The following is a 21,616-nucleotide window of genomic DNA, read 5'->3' on the forward strand; positions in this document are numbered from 1 at the left end:
GAACAGGGAATTTTTCCTGGGCTGGAGAACAGACCACTTTCATGACAGACCACATTCCTTGACTACTTGAAAGATTAGCTTCAAAGATTGCTTTGAAAATTTACCTCCCCAAGAGCTTATTAGAGGTGTGGTTGGGTCTGGCTGGGTCACAACATAGTCCAGCTTGGGAAGTGTCTGCCTTGCTTTGTGAAGGGGAGGCCTTGTAAGCATTGTTATCCAACAGCGCTGGGGAATGATATGTATTCTGGTGAATCAATCATTCACCCACCAGTTCAAGAAACGAGTGTGTACTTTGTGCTGGATAAAGTGCTAGTTGCTGAGGATACAAAGATAAATAAATTCCTTGCTTCCAAGAAGCCTACAATTTAGTGAAAAGACAGGCACATAAATATGTGTTACAATTTAAATGATTTTTTAAGTTCATTTATTTATTCTGTGAGAGAGAGAGAGAGAGAGCACAGGAAGGGCAGAGAGAGAGAGAGAGAGCACAGGAAGGGCAGAGAAAGAGAGAGAGGGAGAGAGACAGAATCCCAAGCAGGCTTTGCACTGTCAGCACAGAGCCCAGCGTGGGGCTCGAACCATGAACCTGAGCCGAAACCAAGAGTCGGATGCTCAACCGACCGAGCCACCCAGGCACTCCTATGTGTTACAATTAAGGACAATTTCCATGGTTTGGGGGTACGCACAAAATTCCATGGTTGCAGAGGGGAAGGCAGCCCCTTCAGATCACCTTGACAATTGGATACACAGTGATACCACTCTTCCAATATGGGACTCCATGAAGAGGAGGAGGAGAAGTTTAGGGGAGAAGGTAATGAGTTGGGGTTTTGCCATGTTGTTTGCATTGCTTGTGCAACATCCAAACCAAGATGAATGGGGTCTAAAACTAAGAGAGTGGTCAAGGTTAGAGACCCAGACTTGGACGTCATTAGCCCACAGGTGGTAGCTGATGGGCACGGATGATAGTACCTTGGAAGAAAGTTAGAGTCAAGAGATACTGTGAAACACTATCATTTAAAGGGCAGGCAGGGAAAGAGGGGCCAGAAAGAAAAACAGAGGGAACAGAGAGGTAGGACAGGAACCAAGAGAGAATGAGCAGGATCAGGAAAACCAAGCGAGGATTTCCAAGATAGTCTCAGTATTTTCAAAGTATAAGTTTAATGGCAGTGTTAGTTGGCTACTATTCCATACAAGGATTACCCTATTTCCAAAGCATTTGCACCATGTCTTACACGTGTTAAAAGATTGAGAAAATAAATTAGAACGTTATAATGCACACTTACTGCTAAAACTATCAAGCACAATGTAACTTCTAGATAGTTTTGAAGGCACTTTGGGATTCTCTCAGTGCCTGAGGGCGCCATTATGAACTCTAGCTATTGTCCTGTGCAAGTGTGGGAGGGCTGACAAATGGAGCATTGGTTGACCTCTAGATAAACCAGCTTTCACTCCCCAAGGGAGGGCTCACTAGCAGCAACAGAGAAGGGTATCTAGATCCCAGTTCAGACTAGGAAGCCAGCTGACTCAATCAGGGGCATGAACCCAGAAGAAAAAATGAAAAACCTGTAATCCTCCCACTTTCCCCACCCCCTTGTGCATAGTGCAAGATTTGTCGTCGCTAAAGGGAAGTTCAGAAAGCAAATCTACCTCCGATCCCAGATCCTAACGTACTAGAAATGATGGTGATATCTGTACACATGGGGTTCAAGGCCTCCCGGTAGCTATCCCAACACTTGGATCTGAGCTCATAATGGTCTCACCTACATTTGAAAGAATCAGTTTAACTGATTTATAAACTCGTTCCTAAGGCTGCGCCCTCCCTAAGAGAGAACCTCTTGCCTTGAGGAGGGATCCCCACTGATGTTCTAGGCACGGGAGCCAAATGGATTAATTGCGGGTCTCCCTGGGCTCCGACTGTAAGGTCACTCTATGCTCGGAGTTTGCCAGCTGTCCATTCTGTTACTGTCACATCAAAGACAACAAGTAAACTTGAGTAGCGGTGTCAGGGGATTGTTCGACCAGACCACTGGATTCCGGCACTGCTACGTCCGCTGACGGTCTGGCAAAGAACAAGAGTTTTTCCAAGACAATCAAGACAGTCCACATGGCAATAATTCCCCCACTTGTTCCTGCTGAGTGGGATTACTGGGTTTAGAGGCATTTGCTGAATGGTACAGCTCCTGATGAGAAGGGGTTGGGGAAAGGGATGGGCAAGGGGGAAGGAGCTGGCGGGCGGAGGCCAGGGCTGTGTGCTGTCCCCCGCCGTGCTGTCTGCATGGTCGTGTAGCTGTGATTTTGCTTTTATCAGTCATCCGGGGTGGGGGCTACTCATCATCATCATCGCTGTCATCATTATCCTCATCAGAATTGTCGTCGTCATCGTCATCGTCATCCTCGTCATCATCCCTGTCATCCTCATCTTCATTGTCGTCGTCTTCAGTGTTTATCTTCCCGGAAAGCACATCCTCGATCCAGTCTTCCAGCTCCTCAGCTGTGGGCAGGTCGTCATCATCTGGGATCTCCATCCAGACGCTGTCGGCCTGCAGCGAGGGACCGAGGGACCGAGGGACCGAGTGAGTGAGTGAGTGAGTGCAGGAAGGACGAGTCAGACCAGAGGGGTCCAAGCAGCCTGGTTCAGTTGTCAGGGACGTGTGCACACTGTTAAATGCGAAAGCCTCAATGCAGAACACTCTGGGTAGTATCGTACTTGTGCAAGATAAAAGGAGGTGTGTGTGTGTGTGTGTGTGTGTGTGTGCAGTTTGTGCAGAACGGTTTCTGGGGAAGGAGGAAGAGTGTGGAGGCAGGGCTGTGGAGGGTTGGCAGGGGAATGGGCGGAGCCCAGCATACTGAGACTGGCAGCTGCTTCAACCCGGCCCCTCCTTAAGATGCCACCTCCCCCCACCCACACACCCTGAATTTCTTCCTTGCTTCTCCACCCTGGAGTCGTTCCTCCAGATCCCCAGCACTCCCCACCCTAACCTGCCTGCTCTCCTTATCCCAAGCATTAGGTTGTTACTGTGGAAAGTGCTTGGGATGGGGAGGCAGGCCAGGATTGGGGCGGTTTCCAGGGGTATTGAAATCAAGTATTATTATGAATTGTAATTATGTTTGCACTGGTTTTTTCCCCCCTCTGATTACATGAGCATATCTACAAGACACCTATTTAATAAGAACAAACAGGTATATGACATTTCTGGTAGGATGGCCATGAAACCACTTACCAGTGGTTCCCTCGGGGAATGGGAAAAAGAAGAAGGTCAGGGCAGTGGGAAATACTTTTGCTTTTCACCTTATCGTCTGCTGTTTTACTTAAAAATGTTTTAACTTGAGCAAATTTTAAAACTTGTTTATTATTATTAATTTAAAAGGCAGTTTCGAAAATAAATAAGTGCAGAATTCCCCAGGTGACCAGACGCCCAGCAACAGGGTAAAAGGACATTGCTACCTGGGCCCCATTCACAAGCATTTCCACCGCCATTAATCAGGGCTCTAATGACTTCTCTGTGACCATCTCTTTCTGTCCATTGTTTGCCCATTATCTGTTGTATCTGTACCCCTTTCTGGGTTTTGTTTTTGTTTTTTTTTTTTTTATGGTGGAGTTGTATCAGACATCTGGGCTGAGATCTAAAATTCCTCATGCTCTGCCAGTCCGCCACACCAGCTTGCCTCCCTGCCCTCAGTTCAATGGCACCTGCATGGTGAGAAGAGGCCCCCTCTTCCTATGTGATCTTCCTCCCCTTCTCCTGTAGCCCCCTTGCTGATCAGCCACTGTGCAATGGGAGCTTCATGTGTGGGTTCTTTTGCATTAAAAAAGTTTGTTGTGCTTGGGGAGAAAATTCACAGGAGAGGTTACTTGGGTGGAAAGCTCCAAATAGTAAAACGGGACAGCTGGCCCTGTAAGCAAGGAAACATGGCCATACATTTCCAAGGAAGTGCCCATGGAAGCGAATCATGAAACCATAGATTAAGACTGGCTCAGACACTAGGCTTGGGCCACACTGGCAAGTTTTTCATTTCAGGACAGGCTAGACTCGTATACGTGGTGGCCCAGTCAGGACAGGACAGTCTGAGGGTGCCTGAGCAAGCTTTCATGGGGTATACTCACATCTGTCACATTCACCACCCCAATCTGTGGCTTGAATAGATCAATCTTGAAAGTCTTTTCCCAATAGGCAACAAGCTGAAGCAACAACAACAAAAAAATGAGATTAGACAGCAGACAGAGGGCATTCCCTGTTAAAGCCACATTTTGTGGCTGGACCCACCTGCCATCCCATCATCATAGGTCACCATTGATTAAAGGTCTCCAAAACATCTGCGGGCACTTTGAAAACTGAAGACTTGGCCTCAGCCCTCAAGCACTTTAAAGAAGTATGAAAACAAGATGTTATAACACAAACTATGAAAACATGTAATATAAAATCTTCTACAGCTGTAAGGAAGAATATTACAGAGATGGTCTGACGTTGATTCCCAAATTACTTGTGGCTCTTTTATAGTTTATGTGTGGCGAGAGAGCCATTTTCCCCCACTTCTCTTTCAGTGGCCCATTTAAAAATCCCTTACCTTGCACTACTCTGATCCACGAGGTGGCTGGGAAGGTAGTGAAGTGCCATCCAATTAAAAGGGTTGGTGGCGGGGGAGGCGTACGTTGCCAGGCTTGGGATCCACATGGACTAGACTGGGGGGGACTGAAGGAGTAAGGGGCCGTGGGCTAAGACAGTGCAAATGTTCAGTGACAGAAAGTCTCCAAGGCAAATACATGGCTTGATGGGGACCAGGAATAGTCAGGAACCTGGATGTCGGGACAGTCTAAAGATTTCTCCTTTGTAAAAACCAAGATAAACAAACACATAGGGCAAGTTGGGAGAGCTGCTGGCCATCTGGAAGCCTGCATAACAAAACAGTCCGGGTAAACTAGAAATACAGTCTGGCAGAGGCTAACTAAAAAATGTCATAATATCTAGGATCTTAGGAGGTCATGACTCTGTTACGATTACCCAGAATGATGACAGTGACCTCAGGTGTCAGGAGAGTCTCTGCCTTCGATTCACTTACTCTGTATGTAGGGTTGGGTTTCAGGACCCTCAAACTCATGAAATCCCCTCCATTTTGACTATTTAATCATGATATGATCCGTCGTGTCCTATGCAACAAATGGTAATTTCGGGAAGAAGACAGGCTATCGTTTATAATCTAATGATAACTAAACGTGTACTGGTCACCAGCAGCTGGCTCATCCTAAAGTCCACTGACTAGCAGACAAAATTTTGGCATCACATAATCCTGGGTCAGGATATCACGTCTACCACATAGTAGCTTCAACCTCGCCAGCTGTTTTTCTTTTCATCTGTCAGACAGGGATTATGATAGTCCCTACTTCATAGTGTTGTCGGGAGGATTAGATGAGATGACCCGTGTGAAGAATTTACTATGGTTCCAAGCATACAGTAAATTAGCTACATCCATTATCACGACCACTGGGCTCGTGTGCTGTATGAATTCTGTTTGTTATTCTCTTTAAAAGTAAGCATAACCCTCTCTCTCTCAAATAAAATTTGAAAAAAATTGGCTCAGGTCACGATCCCAGGGTCGTGAGATCGAGCACCCCCATCGGGCTCCACGCTGAGCGTGGAGCCTGCTTGGGATTCTCTCTCTCTTTCCCTCTGCCCCCTCTCCTTCTCCCTCTCTCTTTCTGTCTCAAACAAATTTAAAAAAAAAAAATAAAAATAGGCATAATCAAGGCTTTCTGGCCGTTGATCACTGACACCAGCAAGAGTTTGGGACTTTGATTTTCTTATACATTCAACATGTGCTAGATACAACAACGCTAGGACCTGGGAAAACACGATGCACGTGGCAGATGGTCTTTGCCCTCCAAGAACTTGCTCCTTCTCTCCATGAAGTTCTTAACTCCATGCACAATGTTCAGGTCTGGTTTGAATTTCTTAGTAACTCTGGTTCCCTTGGAAGGACGCTCCCCCCTCCCCCAGAACATGAAGGAGGCGATAGCAAGGGAGGTGGTGGGATGGGGACAGCAATGTACGTGCTAGCAGAAGAAATTCACCCCGCTCACTCGCATGGGTGGGCCAGAGGCACCCCTGGTCTCCAGGGAGGTGAGTGCTGGGTCTAATCGTGTCGGTGCGAAAGTCGGTGTTGCCCCAGTGGCCAAGGTCTCCCACACCGGATGGGGGTGGTCATCGTGTTTCTGCAAGTGCGTCTCCTGATTCACACCCTGCTTCGTGCTCCCGGGGCTCGCACTAAACACAAGCATGAGACTGTGAAGGTGACCGCCAAAGGTGCCGGGGTCTGAGCCACTCACCAGAGGAAAGTCATCCGGGTCAATCCACACGATGCTCAGGTCAGGGTTGTCCGTGTTGTCCCTGGCAACCTGTTTCAGGATTTCCAGGAACTCGTAACCATCTGAAGCAGGATTCGAGAAGGCTGAGTAACCCCAGCACAGACATGGCTTCCAACACCAAGAGCAGGGAGTGTGGTTTTTCCACGAGGGTTTCTTAGGCCTATTTGGTGCATACCCTTAATTATAGGATTATTCTATAAAATGAGTCAGATGAGAACTCCAGCCGCAAAGCAGCTTCCTCAAAGAAAATGATAAAAATTTTAAATAAAAAAATTAAAAGTTCACAGGGAAGCGGCTGCTTCTTAACTCAAAGCTGGGCTCCATTGGCTAATCTGCACGTGAAAACTGACCAGGCTTGAGTCAGCAAGTACAATCCCAGATCAGAGGAACCCCTGCCTGGCCCCCGGTGCCCTGTGCCCTCTTTGGAAACCAGTAATTTGCCATCCCTGAGTTCTACATACCAAGAACATGTAGCCTGGATGCTTAATTTTCTACAACCTGGAATTTCTAAAACTTTCAAACTATGCTTCTGATTTACAGCTGGTTTCATAGCTTTGAGATAGCAAATAGGGTTTCTCTTCCTCCCTCACCATTTCCTTGTCTGTCTGCCTTCCCCCAACCAGGCAGCAGCATTCATTGCCCCCAGGGGAGGGATGATTCATAAGAAAAGCAGAGACAAGCCTTGTGAGCCTCAAGAACACAGTTTTTTGGGTTTTTTTTTTTTTTTTTTTTTTGGTAATAAAAATAAAAAATTAAGCCTAAACCTTTAAGGACTGGGAGCATACAATTTATACCAGAAACAAAAAGTTTTGGAAGAATGGTTAGTAAGAAAAAGCACACCCTAACCCCACTACATCCCCACCCGACTCCAAACTAGAAACAAAGAGTGGAGACTCTGGGAAGTATCTGAGAATGAGCTCTGTGCCTGTGCGTATGTGTTTACGCATACGTGTTTGTACGTGCGTGTGCACAGATGTAAGCTGGTGTGTACATGTGTGTCCACACACAGAAACTCCACACACTTCCAGGGAAAATCAGAGCATAGGGGCCTCAGGCTTTGTTTCAGAATGAAACTCAGGAAAATGGAAAGGCCCCCGAATCTCCTGGAGGACCCCCTCAGTGCAGGAGCACTGGGGCAGAAAGGTCTGTCCCGAGGCCCCACCGAGTTCTCTGTGGTTCTGAGGAACATGGACGATGCCACAGTTGGGATGGACAGGACCAGAGGTGACCTGCTGGGAACAAGGGCTGGAGACCATATGCAACCACAGCTGACACCGACCAGGTGAATAGTGCACCTGTCTGTGCCCCCGGGAAGCGGCAAGACCCCGGACCTCTAGGGACGGTGGGGTGAGGGTTGGGGTGGGGGGCATCGATGATCAGACCCGGTTCCCACTGGGTACAATTCAGGTTTGGTTCTAGACAATAAAGTTCCATGTCTGGCCTAGCTGATGTGTGGCCTGAAATGTACACCCTCTCTACAAGCAACTGGCCACCTGTCTCCTAATTCAGTCTGGTAACTGCCCTTTCATTGTAAATGTTTCTTCTTGTGCTGAGGTCCCAGGCACTTTAACAAGCCTCGCCCCTCTCCAGGAGCTCTAGCCTTTGCTTGGTAAAGATTTTTCTCTGCCCTTCCTCATCTCCAATACATTCCAGGCAAAATGCATGCCATCCTTAGCAATTCCGGCTCTGAGTGGGTGGAGTCACTCACACTGTCACTAGCTCACACTGCTAACTGTTAGATTCAGACTGGGCCCCCTCAGGCCTTGCTATCTGGAGAGCAGAGTTACTGCTAGTAGTCAAGAGGCCGCAGACTCTTCCAGCAGAGATATGCTCTGCCTGGGTGATTTTTCCACCTAGTTTCTGAATTACAGGTCTCCCTTGATATCCAAAAGTAGAACGTTCCTATGAACCAAAATGCTGTAAAGCCAAGAAGCAATAACATTTTATAAAATCCAAAATCCTCTTTGGATTTCTCTTCATTAGCAAAAGCACGTATTAACACAGGACTTTTGTAAAAGCAGTGTGATGTAAAGCAAATGTTCGGTTAGCGAGGGAAACCTGGAGATCACGAGTTACCTTCTAGGACAGACCCTTGTGAGGAATAGGGCCGTAGGCTTTAGAGTTCATTGTCATTGTGGGGATTGGATGGGGTTGGGTCTGGGGATATTACTCCTGATGCCTGTAGGAGAGGCTGAGAAGGTCGAGCACTGCGTATTATGATACATAACCCACAGATTCCCTGTTCTGTGGCACAGTTCTATTTCCTGATATCTGGACACCACGGATCTCCCTTCTCTGGGGACAGAACTGTGCCACAGAACAGGGAATCTGTGGGTTATATATCATTACACAGACCACAAGGGGGAATTCTCCAAAAACACTTCCCATTACTACTTTCAGCAGCCAGAAGGAAGTACTCTGGAAGGTAAGAATCAAATTTAAAAGTGAATTTGAGGAGCACCTGGGTGGTTTAGTAGGTTAAGTGTCTGACTCTTGACGTCGGCTCAGGTTGTGATCTCATGGTTTGTGGGATCAAGCCCCGCCTTGGGCTCTCTGCTGATAACACGGAGTCTACTTGGGATTCTCTGTCTCCCTCTTTCTGCCCCTCCCCCACACTCACTCATGCTCTCTTGCTCTCTCTCAAAATAAATAAACTTTTTTTTTTTTTTAAGTGAACTTGACAAATCAGAAATTCACAAAGAGGATGAAATTCAATGACACAGACCCTGATTCAAGTAGAAACTAAACTCGAGATACAAAAGATGAACTCGCATAAAGGGAGGCAAGAAGCCAGTTGGACACTGTATTGCAAAGGGGCAAGGGTGTCACCAGAACTACGACTAAACAGGGGCGCCTGGGTGGCTCAGTCGGTTGAGCGTCCGACTTCGGCTCAGGTCATGATCTCATGGTGCGTGAGTTCGAGCCCCGTGTCGGGCTCTGTGCTGAGAGCTCAGAGCCTAGAGCCTGCCTTGGATTCTGTGTCTCCCTCCCTCTCTCTCTCTTTCTCTCTCTCTGCCCCTCCCCCACTCATGCTCTGCCTCTCTCTGTCAAAAATAAATTAAAAACAAAAAAAATAAGACTAAACACACAAGATAGCACTATAGTTTTCTGATGGAAAACCCTACAGAATGTTGGAATAAATACAAAGAAATGCTATGTACAGGAACCTTTTCTATTCCACATGCTAGAGCAGGCTTGGAGATAAAAATAAAAAAACCTGAAGGAATAAAAATTGGGTTCTGCAAGAAAAATCAAATGGACTGGAGTTTTTACATAAACAAGAGATGTGAAAATTTTGGCTTAATGCTTATTTTTAGGAATATAAAAGATTTTTGCATCTATGGAGGAGTAAGGAAATCTCAGAAAACATTCACAGTAATAAATGGATAAATGAGGTTGACATTAAAGCAAGAGAAACCTCATCCAGATCCAAAGGCAGCTTTTTGACTTTCAGGATGACGAATTCCATAATGGTCATAATCCTTCTCCTCCCTGGACATTTTCAAGAACAGAACAGACGGAAGGAGCCTGGCATGATGCTTAAACACACGGACCCTTGGGTCCAAATCCAGGTTCCGCCATTTTGAGTGTGACTTAGGGCAAGTCTTGGCTCCTCATCTGTAAAGATGGGATGATGATAATCATAGTACCCGTTTCATAAGGTGGTTGTAGGTTACATGAGTTCATACCTCTAAAGCACTGAGATGGTGCGTGGCACATAGTAAGCTTTAGCCGTTATTCCTAAATCATCTGGATTCTTCTGCTTAAATACAAGGAATTTGACCATTCATCTCTCCATTCAATGCATTGGTAATAAATACAATGATCTGGGCACAAGTGGTGGGTAAGATACAGTCTTGGCCCCATGCAATAGAGAAGACAGACTCATAGGAAGTTACACAGGGAGACAGTATGTGATGGGGTGGTTCCTTCTGGCCCCTGTTAATGACTCTATGACTGAAGGCTTCAGGGTGGCTGTGCCAGTAGGTGTAGCTATGAGAATCTTGCCTCAATATGTGGGTTAGAGAAAGGTTTGTCTCCTTTGTTTTGAAGTCATTAAGCTAACTTGGATATTCTTGATTCAAGGTTCACAGACTGATACATACATTCTCTCCCCTTTATCCCAGCCTTGAATGTAGACCTGCTGGAATGGATTCTCATGCATCTGGGAAAGCTGGGTTAAGGTAGATAGATTGGTTTCCCAGGCATTTAGTTGCTAAAATTGTAAGTTACAAGTTCAATTTCCTCTTAGGGACAGCTTCTGTTTCTTTGTAAAACAGGTGTCCAAGCAGGTGTCTTGGGAAAGGGAAACAGCCATGATGGTCCCTCCCTTTCTGACCAGGAAGGCAGGTGTAGGAAGCCATATTTCACTTTTGTTATTCAATGTAAAGCAGAAGATGAGCCCACAATTGGGATCACATGAATAAATAGGTGGATTTGAAATGAATAAATGTTTACTTCATCAGTGATGCACTAAGCTTAGAGACCTTGTAAGAGTGTGGCTGTATATCTTTAATTGTTTTTTGCCGGGGGGGGGCCGGGCAGAGAGAACGGGTGTGCAGAGTGGGCGTGTGTGTGCGTGGGGGAGGGGCAGAGGGAGAAGGAGAGAGAGAATCTCTCAGGCAGAGCCTACGAGGGGCTCAATCTCACAACCGTGACATTATGGCCTGAACCAAAATCAAGAAGTGGATGCTTAACCGACTGAGCCGCCCGGGCACCCCCATGTATCTTTCAGAAGGAATAGTCCACGATTTTTTAAAAAGCTAGATTTAAAAAAAAACAAGGGAGGAAATATTATTTCTGTGCTTTTGGGGGGCCAGTAGTTATTTAGACACCAAAACAACTACAGGACTAGTCTCTGCATTTAATCTTCACATCTGGTCTTGATGGGGTTAGGAAGATCTTAGTATCTCCATTTAAAAATTTTTTTTTCTACGTTTTTATTTATTTTTGGGACAGAGAGAGACAGAGCATGAACGGGGGAGGGGCAGAGAGAGAGGGAGACACAGAATCAGAAACAGGCTCCAGGCTCCGAGCCATCAGCCCAGAGCCCGACGCGGGGCTCGAACTCACGGACCGCGAGATCGTGACCTGGCTGAAGTCGGACGCTCAACCGACTGCGCCACCCAGGCGCCCCAGTATCTCCATTTTAAAGAGGATGGAATTGAGACACAAGGAGAGTATGTGGCTTGCCCGGCGTCACCTGAGAGCAATGGGCAGAGCCAGGACTGTAACTCAGGTTTTTGGGCTGCACGTCTAGAGCCATTTCCGCTGTTTTTTTCCCTCTGAGAGTTCGGCACTCCTGCCAAAGCTGTTGCCATCTTCTTCCCTCAAAGTTGTGCCTGAGATTTGCAAGCTGAGTGTGAAAGCTTCAATAGTAGGGAAGCACGGGGCTCCAGGAAACAGCATGGGGGCAGCGTCCTCCGGAGCAGGTGGACAAGGCCGCGCCCCCTCTTCCTCCCAGCCCCAGTGTGTTTGGTTGGCTAACTCAGCGGTGTCCCTGAGTGTGACTGGAGTCTCAGAGATCGACCTAAATAAAGAAGAGGGACCTGGCACTGTGAGAACTGTGACTCCCTCCCTGCCACACAGGCTTGGAACCTGACGTCCCATGACCCAGCGCTGAGGGCCAGTGTGGAGCCAGGTTTCCCACGGCAGGCGAGAGGCCTCTGGGAATCACAGCTCTGTGGGAGGGGAAACTGGTGATTATGCTCTCCTCCTCCCAGGCAGGGAGGATCTGGTGGGAATGAGGCTGGACCAAGCCCTGGGGGACAGTCCCAGCCGTGACAGGAGCCAGGGCTCTGTCTGGCAGAGACCTGTGTATCTCAGAGCCAAGCCCAGGGGCTGGGGGCCTGGATTTGAGCCCCAGTTCGACCACTTCTTAGCTATGTGACCTGGTGACGTTATTTAAGTTCTCCATACCTTCGTTTCCTCATCTGTACATCAGGGAAGATGATAAGGACCATACCTAGTACATAGGGTTGTGATACATGCACAGTTAGCACTTAGCAAGAACCCCAAATGCTAAGTTCGATAAAGCAGACTTGCATTTGGAAGCTCAAATAAGCAGTCAGCATGCCCACTGCAGACAACTGGTCTCAAAAGCATTTCGTAAGAACCTCAGGTGGTTGCAATCCGGTTGGAACAGGGCTTGGAGACGTTCATTCTGGGGCCAATCCGCGCCTGCACACGGCAGCCTGTCCTTGTGTTTCCAGCTTGTTAGTGCGAATATTCCCTGGGCCCTTGGAGGATATCCATCCAGCATGCGCTCATGTAGAAACGCCAGTCTGCGAACCTTTCAGCAGGTGTTATAAAGAAGATGTCAGCCTGATGCAGACACATCTAGGGGCGGCAGAGGAGAGGCGTTCGTTTTCAAACCTGTCAAACTGTGGCTCCGGGGGCATCTTGAGCGCAGGAGCGGGAGAGGCTCTGGAGGAGGAAGACGGAGCCGCACACAGGGCCTGGGATCTGGGGCGAGAGCAGAGCGCCAGACGTGTCCTTCCAGGGCTCAGAGAGCAGGCACTGAAGTCTGGGAACCAAGCTCACAGCTGGCATTGTCAGGACCGGTCGGAGAAGAGCCCTTGAGGGACCCAGATCACTAGGATAGACGGTCGTATTCCAAATCTGGGAACATCCGTGGACAGCGGGGAGGACGGCTGACCTCCCTCCTTTACTTGGCACTCTCTTCTCACTTCCCCCTTTCTCCTGCCCTCCCTGCCCACCCCTCCCTGCCCCCTCCGCATCTCCACGTTCCAGCTGCATTGCGCATGCTCAGAGCCCGTCTAGGGCCAGGTGGCCCGGCAGGTAGGGTGCTCAGCTGCGCCGGCAAGAAATCGAAGCTCCTGTGTCTGCTCTGCCTCTGGCCATGTGATCTCGAGCACACACTATGGAACTTCTCTGTGTCTTTCACATGGTGGAGGTGGAGGGGGTGGTGAAGGGCAGCAGAGAGGAAGGAGGGCGGGCCGAGTGATTACTGGAGGCCATTGAGGTGGTAACTGGGAGGGGCCCCCAAGTCTGCAGCAAGGCCTTCCTGCGAAGGAAGCCTTCACAGCTCATTCCTGCTCTGCTTCCCCCAGCAGGCCACCCTGGCCTCAGCTTCCTCAGTTGTAAAATGGGAACAAAACGAGGGACGCCCGCGTGGGGTTCTGTCTCATAAGCAGACAAGTGATCATGACCATTTATTTCATCATAATCAGGACGGATTCGGAGGTCAAGAAAGCCTGCTGGAATTTGAATCTTGGCTTAGATACAGCAAGTGATCTGGGTCATTTAACTTCTAAAACCCGCTTTTCTCATCTGAGCTGGATTGACAATAATCGCACATATACCGCATCGTGGCTTTGGGGACCGGATGAGGTCATCTCTGTATAGCGCGTTTCCTCAAGACTGTTAGCTCTTTAAGGAGAATCGTATGCACTTCCTGGATGTATGATCGTTCTTTGGCCAGCGGGTAAGGATTTGGTTGGGGCAATCGGCCATGTACAGCTTGTTAGCAAGAGCAAAGGTATACGAGCAACCACTGTCTGGGCAGGAATGAAATTCCTAGTCCTGCAGCCAGGCCCCTCAGCCCCGGGTTACACATCAGTGACCTTCGGATAATGACTGACTAGCCACACAGTCTGGACTTTCGCAGAAAAGCCTTTCCCTTTCCTAGGCCTGAGTGGGCCAGGCCCTCCCTTGATGAAAAAATCTGCTATGAGACCACACGCCCCCTCTTTCAGTGCATTTCTTCCCGCTTCTCAGTAACAAGCCCAAGCTTGGGCTCCTTTGGGGAAAGACACAGCTTCGGGCCCAGGGATATTTGTGCAGGGAGGAGGTGAAAGTAGTTTCAGGAGCTTGATTCATTACAGCAGCAATCTCTGTCAAACAGGTTCCTACAACTTCTTGGAGGCCTCTTTGTTCCATTGTTCCGAAGAGCCAGACAGGCTTCCCCCACCATCCTGGAAGGGAGCAGGTGGGGCAGGGTGGGGGTGGGGAGGGAGGAAGGCCCCCCCCCGCCCCCACCCTGAGTCTGGCCAGCACACTGCTGCTGATGGCAATTCCATCTCTGTTCACACAACACCAGGAATCCGACTCTGTTTGATTATACCTTGTAAACCCTGGGCAATTGGCTTCCTTTGCTATTTTCTCCTCCAGGGGCAGAGGGGTAGCCAGAAACTGTGGAGAGAAGCTGGAACCATTCGGGCTTTTCTTTTTCAGTCAAAGACTAGATATCCTGGGAGAGTTTTTTCAACTCTGCAACTCAGTGATGGGAAAACTGAGAGTGGACGTTCAGAACTTTTAATAAAAAAAAAAGGGAGGAGGAAACCCTCAGATAATTTGGAGCATACATTTGGTCTTGATACAATGGAACAGTGTTTGGCCCTAACACGGAGTGAATTACTGATGCATGCATGCTACATAATGGAGAACCTCGAACACATTAGGCCAAGCGAAAGGTGCCGGGCGTAAAAGGCCACAGATTACATAATTCCACTTCTATGACATGTCCAGAATAATCAAATCCATGGAGATAGAAAGTGGAGTAGTGGCTGCCCGAGGCTGGGGGAGGAGAAACGGGAGCCACTGCTGATGGGCGTGGGCTTTCCTTCTGAGGGCCTGAAAACATTCTGGAACTAGATAGAACACAGCTTTGTGAATATATTAAAGCTACACCGAATCACACACTTTAAAAAGGTGAATACTGTTGGGGCGCCCGGGTGGCTCAGTCAGTTAAAGCACCCAACTTCGGCTCAGGTCATGATCTCATGGCCCGTGAGTCCGAGCCCCATGTCGGGCTCTGTGCTGACAGCTTAGAGCCTGGAGCCTGCTTCGGATTCTGTGTCTCCCTCTCTCTCTCTGCCCCTCCCTGCTCCCACTCTCTCTCTCAAAAATAAATAAGCAATAAAAACAATTTTTTAAAGTGAATATTGTCATGTAGGGATTATCTCTCAAGTTTGATTAAAAATTGTATGATAACAACATTTAAGTCTCAATCTGTAAGAACTACGCAGGCTGATAATGTATTAACAGCATGGCAGTGGAGTCTTGGGGCTCAGTCTTGGTCAGTCATGTGCTGATCTGATCACCTCCCGGCAGCTGTTTATTGAGTATCTACTATTCGTCAAGGCACTGCACAAGGACCAGGTAAGCAATGATGGCCAAGACCATCTCTGGCTCCCTCATGACCTACCACTAATTCCTTGTGCCCTCGTGGGAAGTTTGCTCAGCTTCTCGGAGCTTCCTGGTCGTCTCTATGAGTATACAAGAGGCCCCAGGCAAAGGCCACAGTCCTACATGGCCTGGAGCGACAGTTCCCAAACCCAATGCTGTGTTAACTAACTCACCTCGGAGTTCCGTGAAATTACAGGTTTCTGAAAGTCCTGTTATAATCAGCCCCAGGTGGCTTTGGTGCTTGTGCTTCTCTGTGCTGGCAGGTTTGGAATCCCTGCCCAGGCACCTTGTGGCCCAAGGCCTGGCTGTTTAGCCATCCTAAATGAAATTCCCTGCCTTCCCTGGTTGCAATCTGGATTTGCCAGGTCTCCCCAAACACACTTCAGAATGTCCACTCACACTTTCCCTTTGGGGACGATTTATCTCACAGGGCATTGCCAAAGGGACCTAGCATTTTACCGCCAGCAACATTCATTTTTCCTGCACTTCACTCTTCACGGATGTGAAAAAGAGTGAAGCCAAGGGGCATCTGGGTGCTCAGTCGGTTAAGCGTCTGACTCTTGATTGCAGCTCAGGTCATGATCTCACGGTTGGGTTCTGTGCAGACAGCACTGAGACTGCTTGGGATTCTATCTCTCCCTCTCTCTGCCCCCAACCCCCACTCAAAACAAATAAATTAATTAAAAAAAAAAGAGTGAAGCCAGGAAATAGTCATCCAGGTTCCCAAATAAAACCAAGTTACTCATCCATTTATAGGGTTATTTTGCACTTTAGAAATTAACTGCTAGTTTTGTCCAGTTCTCATTATTTGAGGGAATATTTTCTATGAAGTTTCCCAAGCACATACAGGATTTTACAAACCAAAGGGTACATTTGTTGTAATTCTAACATAGGATTGTTATTTATATAGGCTAGATCACAACACTGGTAAGTAAACTTTTCATGTGAACAGAAGTTCTCTCTCTCTCTCTCTCTCTCTCTCTCTCTCTCTCACACACACACACACACACACACACACTCCCTGTAAAGCTAGGATGTTTTCATATCCTCCCCAGTACTCAGTGCTCCTTCCTAGTTTGGCCAGCTAAGCAGAACAGAATGAGGTTATGATTCATCCACATCCCTTAGCCACCAGCACAACTGAAAATGAAGTCCTACGTAACAAGCGACCACCAGGGGGTGCCCAATATCTTGCAGTGGCCTTGCAGACAGGAAGTGAGGGAAGAAAAAGGAATGAGGACCGGCAAAGGTGAGAAGGCAGATCTTGCTCAAGGTACAAAGGGGAAGATTGGGGGTTTCCTACCTGGGTCACTCCTCTCTGCAAAGGCCACAATGTGGATCCCATTCAAATCATCTTCCTGGAGGAGAAAAGAATCAAAGGTTACACTCCCAGGGGGAGAGATACTAAGGAGCAAGTCAGAGACAGACAGGGAGGCTGGAACGGAAATGGGCAGCGGGAAGGTGGCGGAGGGGCAGTGGACACGGGGGCCAGGGGAACAGAGGGGCGCACAGTAAGGAAGGAAATATTGATGAGCAACTGGGAGGAACACGTGCTGTTTGATAAATGGGTTTGCGAGACAGGAAAACACCACTACACACATCAGCACTGACAGGGCCTCACTCCCATGGGCTGCTGGGTCCGGGAGAGCTGCAGTAAAAGGCACAAGGAGGAAAAACGTGAGTCTGGCCCGTCAGGCACTCTGAGGGCAGCAAGCACTCTGCACCTAGCTCAGTAAACGCCGTTGTCGGCCTGTGTTTCGAGAATTCACCGCCAGAACCAGCGATTAGGGGAACTTCTGAATGCTGCTGACGGACCCTGCAACCGGCCGCAACCTGACAGCAGACAGGACTCTGAGGCAAAGTAGGATGTGGGTCTGTTCTGTTCACACAAGAATCATATACAAGCGTAGGGCTTCTCTGCTAACACACCTCCTGTTGAAGAACCTTTGTAGTCAGTAAGGGGCACCTTGCTGACGTTGACTTTCCAGGTTTCCTTCCTTGGGGTCCTTTCTGCTTGAGTCCCAAAGCTTGCCGAAGCAGTAAAGGCCTGTAACGGATTTCTATGAGTGTGGGGGGCTGTGGGAAGAGTGGATATGGGAGCTAGAGAAAGGTGAGGGTGTGACACTGACAAGTGGGTGTGGCTGTGGAGGCCGGGGGCCAGGCCAAGAATCGAGCAGTTATTTCACATCTGTGGGCAAGTGGCACTCCATGTTTCTACATCCTGGACAGAAAGGACCGTACACCTGTGTCTCCTTCGCATCAATCCATCCCATCCCATCCATAGCAGGAGCTTTGGAGGACCCTCTGTGATGAGAACCGTGATTCCCCAAAAAACATGGAGAGGAAGATGTCTAAGAAGGAGGCACCGGGGACAAATCTGAGTGAATACTAATGAAAGGGAGTCACTGGGCACCCTGGCTGTCACACTAGAATCATCCTATAGAAAAAACTCCAGGCATCTCAACCCTCCCATGATCCTCTGTTTTCATTTCAATTGATTTTAATGCTGGTGCAATCCTATCTAAATGCTAATTTTTTTCCCTTTGAGTTTGGAATGGACAAAACCTCCAAAAATTCTAAGAGAGATTAAATGGAAAATATTATTGTTAAAAACAAGAGAGTGGGCCTGGGCTTGGTCAGATGCCCTGGGGAATTGAATTGTACGGATATATACGTGTGTGCGCGCGTCTGTGTGCAAGTTTATTACACAAATCCGACAGCAACCAGAAGGGGAGTCTGAGGTTTGACTGTTTTACATTTGCTATTATCGCCAAAGAGAATATCCTGATCAGTTCTCATTAGGCGATCCTGTGTCTCTTGTCTCCTGCCATCAGCTGGAAGTGAGCAGTATTAACTCTGTGGAGCAGGCTTCATTTCTGTGTGTGCTTCTGGAATGCATTTGGAAATTGGTTTTGGAATTAAGAATCTACATTTGTTTGCTAAGAGTCTGCTCATAATATGCCTGTCACTCCCCAGGCCTAAGACGGTGCCTGGATGGCGGACTGATGGGGCTCAAAGATTCAGCACACAGCCCTGTGCTTAACACTTGCAAAGAAGCGGGTGCATGCCGGCTGCCAGATATTTTCAGTAATAAACTCACAGAGTGAGAATCCACAGGCAAGCCTAGAAATCAGGGTTGCTCAGTGAGAACCCAACATGCATGAGTGAGGAAGGACCAAGATGGCCACCCACACGACTGAGACCACCCAGGGGCTTTCTCCGAACCCCACAGCCTTCGCTCCAGATCACCCATTTGGTCTTTGGATCATATTGCCTTGGAAACCATCTTTTTAATAGCACCAATATTCCCTTCTCAACCAGATGGCAAGCTCTCGCAGGGAAGGGATTATGCCTTGAAATAACAATGGTTAAAACGGCCACAATAGTATCTGCCACTTGCCATTTTTTGTATCAGTACTTTGTAAGTACATTATTTCAAAATCGCAAATGAAAGTCTTATTCCTGTTTAGTGCTTAAAGAATTGAAGTGACTTACCTAAAGCCACAGAACTAGCATGGACATGGCTGGGATTCCAGTCAGTTCTGTGTGGCCCCACATGCTTGTACTTTCTCACTGAAGGAGGTCCAGAATAAGCCACTGTGGCATAAAAATTACTTTGAGCCGAAGGCATAGGAATTCCTGAAATCCTTTACCTACCTAAAAACAGAGCCGCCCACAAGAATTCAATTGTCATCAACCTGCTCCCCGAAAGTAGCTCTAATTTCTCAGATAGATATTATCACAAAACTATCAAATCTCCCATCTATTCCCCAAGGGCCCATTTCTCTTTCCAAAAAAGTCATTTGTTTTTCCATAAGTTCTCTTTTACCTCAACCTTCTAACAGGTCACCTATTCTCCTAGAACTGCCCCCTGCCTCTTCCATTTCCAATTAAGATGCTAAGAGTCACATTTCCTTGTAAACTTCCATGCATAATCTAGGTCATTAAATCTGGTTTTTGCTCATGCTAATCTGTATTTTGTCAGTTTAATTTGCAGGCCTTCAATACTGAACATAAGAGGGTAGAGGAAAGTTTTCTTCCTTGACATCACCTAAAGCAGTAGAATGGGTTCCATGAATCTGTTGTCCCCTGCAGGGTGTGTAGGTGTTTCAAACTCAGATTAGTGACTCTTAAGTTAAAGGAGGCTGATAAGGGGCCTTTATGTAAAGTGACTGAGCCCCAGATCCCCCAAAGAACTGGAGATCTAGAATTACTTTGGTGAATACTTTACTCTGAATTCTCTTTCACTTTGTATGTCCATCTGTCATAGCATCAACATACTGGACTGGTTTATACATTTTGAGACTGTTTCATTTGCTCAACCTTGAACTCCTAAGGACATGACAGCAATGTTCATTTTTATAACCCCTGTGCTTAGCACAATGTAATAGGTTCTTATTAATGCCCATTGACTTAAAAAAAAAAAAAAAAAGAATATGGTGATCAGAATCTTAAACACTTGTTGAAAAATCTACAAAATGTTAAATTCCAAGAAGAAACTAGTTACCCACCAACCAGATAAATTAATTACCACTGTTCCTGTTTTGCTCTGTTTCCTTCCAGGTTCTATTGAAGGTTTGTTACTCTCATTGAGTGGAGAGATGCAAAGGGAAAAAACATGCACTTAAAACTGAAGACTCCCTGGTGCAATGGGATGCTCCAGGGGCTTATCTGGAAGTTTCTGCCCCACCCCCACCCCTTTTAGAAGTACTACTTTGTTACTGCCACAGACAGAGGATTATTTTCTAAGGAACTATTGACTCCCATCCCTGTGGGCTTTTTCCCGGGACTCTGACCATTTGCCAGCATGGCGAGCCGGTTGGAAGATAAAGTGTCAAAGAGGAAGGACACGTCAGCACTCAGTCTGGACCACCGTGCCCCACCTTGATATTCTTTAAATATTCTAAATAAACAAATAGCTATTCGATTTATACACAGCAAGTATTGCTGGCCACCAATTTCTTTAGTAATATTCAATTCTGTGTTTTTTATGGCTTGCTGCTTTAAAAACCCGCACAGCTGGGGAAAGAGAAAAGCCGCTAGGTGCTCTAGCTTGACTTAGTTTTTCTATCTTATTTAGATATTTTGTAATGTCTAGGGAAGTGGGTGGTGAAGTTAAAGACTTCCAAGTTCATTAACTGGTCACTTTCTCCAGCATCTGTAGTTTCATTTGCTGCAGCCAAGTGGCCCATGGAGGTGCTGTTCTTTGGAGCAGAGCTCTTCTAGGTGGGCAAAGGTGGACGGGGAAGGTGCATGGAGGGTGGCTCCCCAGAAATCCTTCTGACTTCTCCTTTTTAAGGATGGAAAGATGATGCTGGAAGGGTCTGTCCTGGCTTCCCGCCCTAGATGGAGACTTGGGTTGGTTAGGTCTGGTTATGGCCTCTGGGGAAGTCATGTGGGTTTTCCATGATGGGGTGTAGGAAAGAAGTAAACCAGTCTAGCTGCCCTTTCCTCTAGCAGGTTTAATACACAGCCCTTTCCCGATTAGAAAACAACTGAATATATAATAATGTAGAAAATACCTGCTGTCATTGTTGTATCATAGCAAAAGGCTGTAACGTACCTTTTTCCTTAAGTGAAAAGGAAGCAGAGAATGACTTCCAGTGAAGCCAGACAGTGGAAGGGTCTTTCTGAACATCTGCCTCTGACATAATGAGAAAGAGCATTTCTACTGGGCGGTTTGGGGTGGCAGGGTGTTTGTGGTCAGGGGGAGGGGCAGGACACAGGCTCTTGTGCCATAGCATGTGGTGTCTTGGGTGTGATATGCTGTGTCAGTGAGAAAAGGCTTGAAGGCAGGGCATCTCTTAGGGATGAAGAAAATAAAAAGAACTAAGAATAAAGGCCATAGCACAATAGAACAGTGAGAATCACTCTCAATTTAAAATGGTACTTTGTGGGGGCCCCTGGGCGGCTCAGTGGGTTAAGCATCCAGGTTCGGCTCAGGTCATGATCTTATGGTTGTGAGTTTGAGCCCCGTGTCGGGCTCTGTGCCGACAGCCTGGAGCGTGGAGCCTGCTTCAGATTCTGTATCTCCCTCTCTCTCTGCCCCTCCCCTGTTCACGCTCTGTCTCTCTCTCAAAAATAAACACTTTTTTAAAAATCATA

At 47.5% G+C, this 21,616-nt stretch overlaps 1 protein-coding gene across 1 annotated transcript in view; it reads right to left on the minus strand.

Moving 5' to 3' along the window:
- Positions 1-1,130: 1,130 nt before the first annotated feature.
- Positions 1,131-21,616, minus strand: part of CASQ2 (calsequestrin 2) — a 63,659-nt gene continuing 43,173 nt past the window's right edge. The window contains exons 8-11 of the mRNA XM_040471406.1: positions 16,815-16,869; positions 6,323-6,423; positions 4,106-4,180; positions 1,131-2,540 (exon numbers count right to left, since the gene is read on the minus strand). Coding sequence (XP_040327340.1) covers positions 2,325-2,540; positions 4,106-4,180; positions 6,323-6,423; positions 16,815-16,869 — 447 coding nt within the window. The 3' untranslated portion in view covers positions 1,131-2,324. The remainder of the gene's footprint in view (positions 2,541-4,105; positions 4,181-6,322; positions 6,424-16,814; positions 16,870-21,616) is intronic.

The sequence above is a fragment of the Herpailurus yagouaroundi genome, unplaced genomic scaffold, assembly GCF_014898765.1.
Source record: "Herpailurus yagouaroundi ecotype Mexico unplaced genomic scaffold, PumYag 77, whole genome shotgun sequence".
NCBI lineage: Eukaryota > Metazoa > Chordata > Mammalia > Carnivora > Felidae > Herpailurus > Herpailurus yagouaroundi.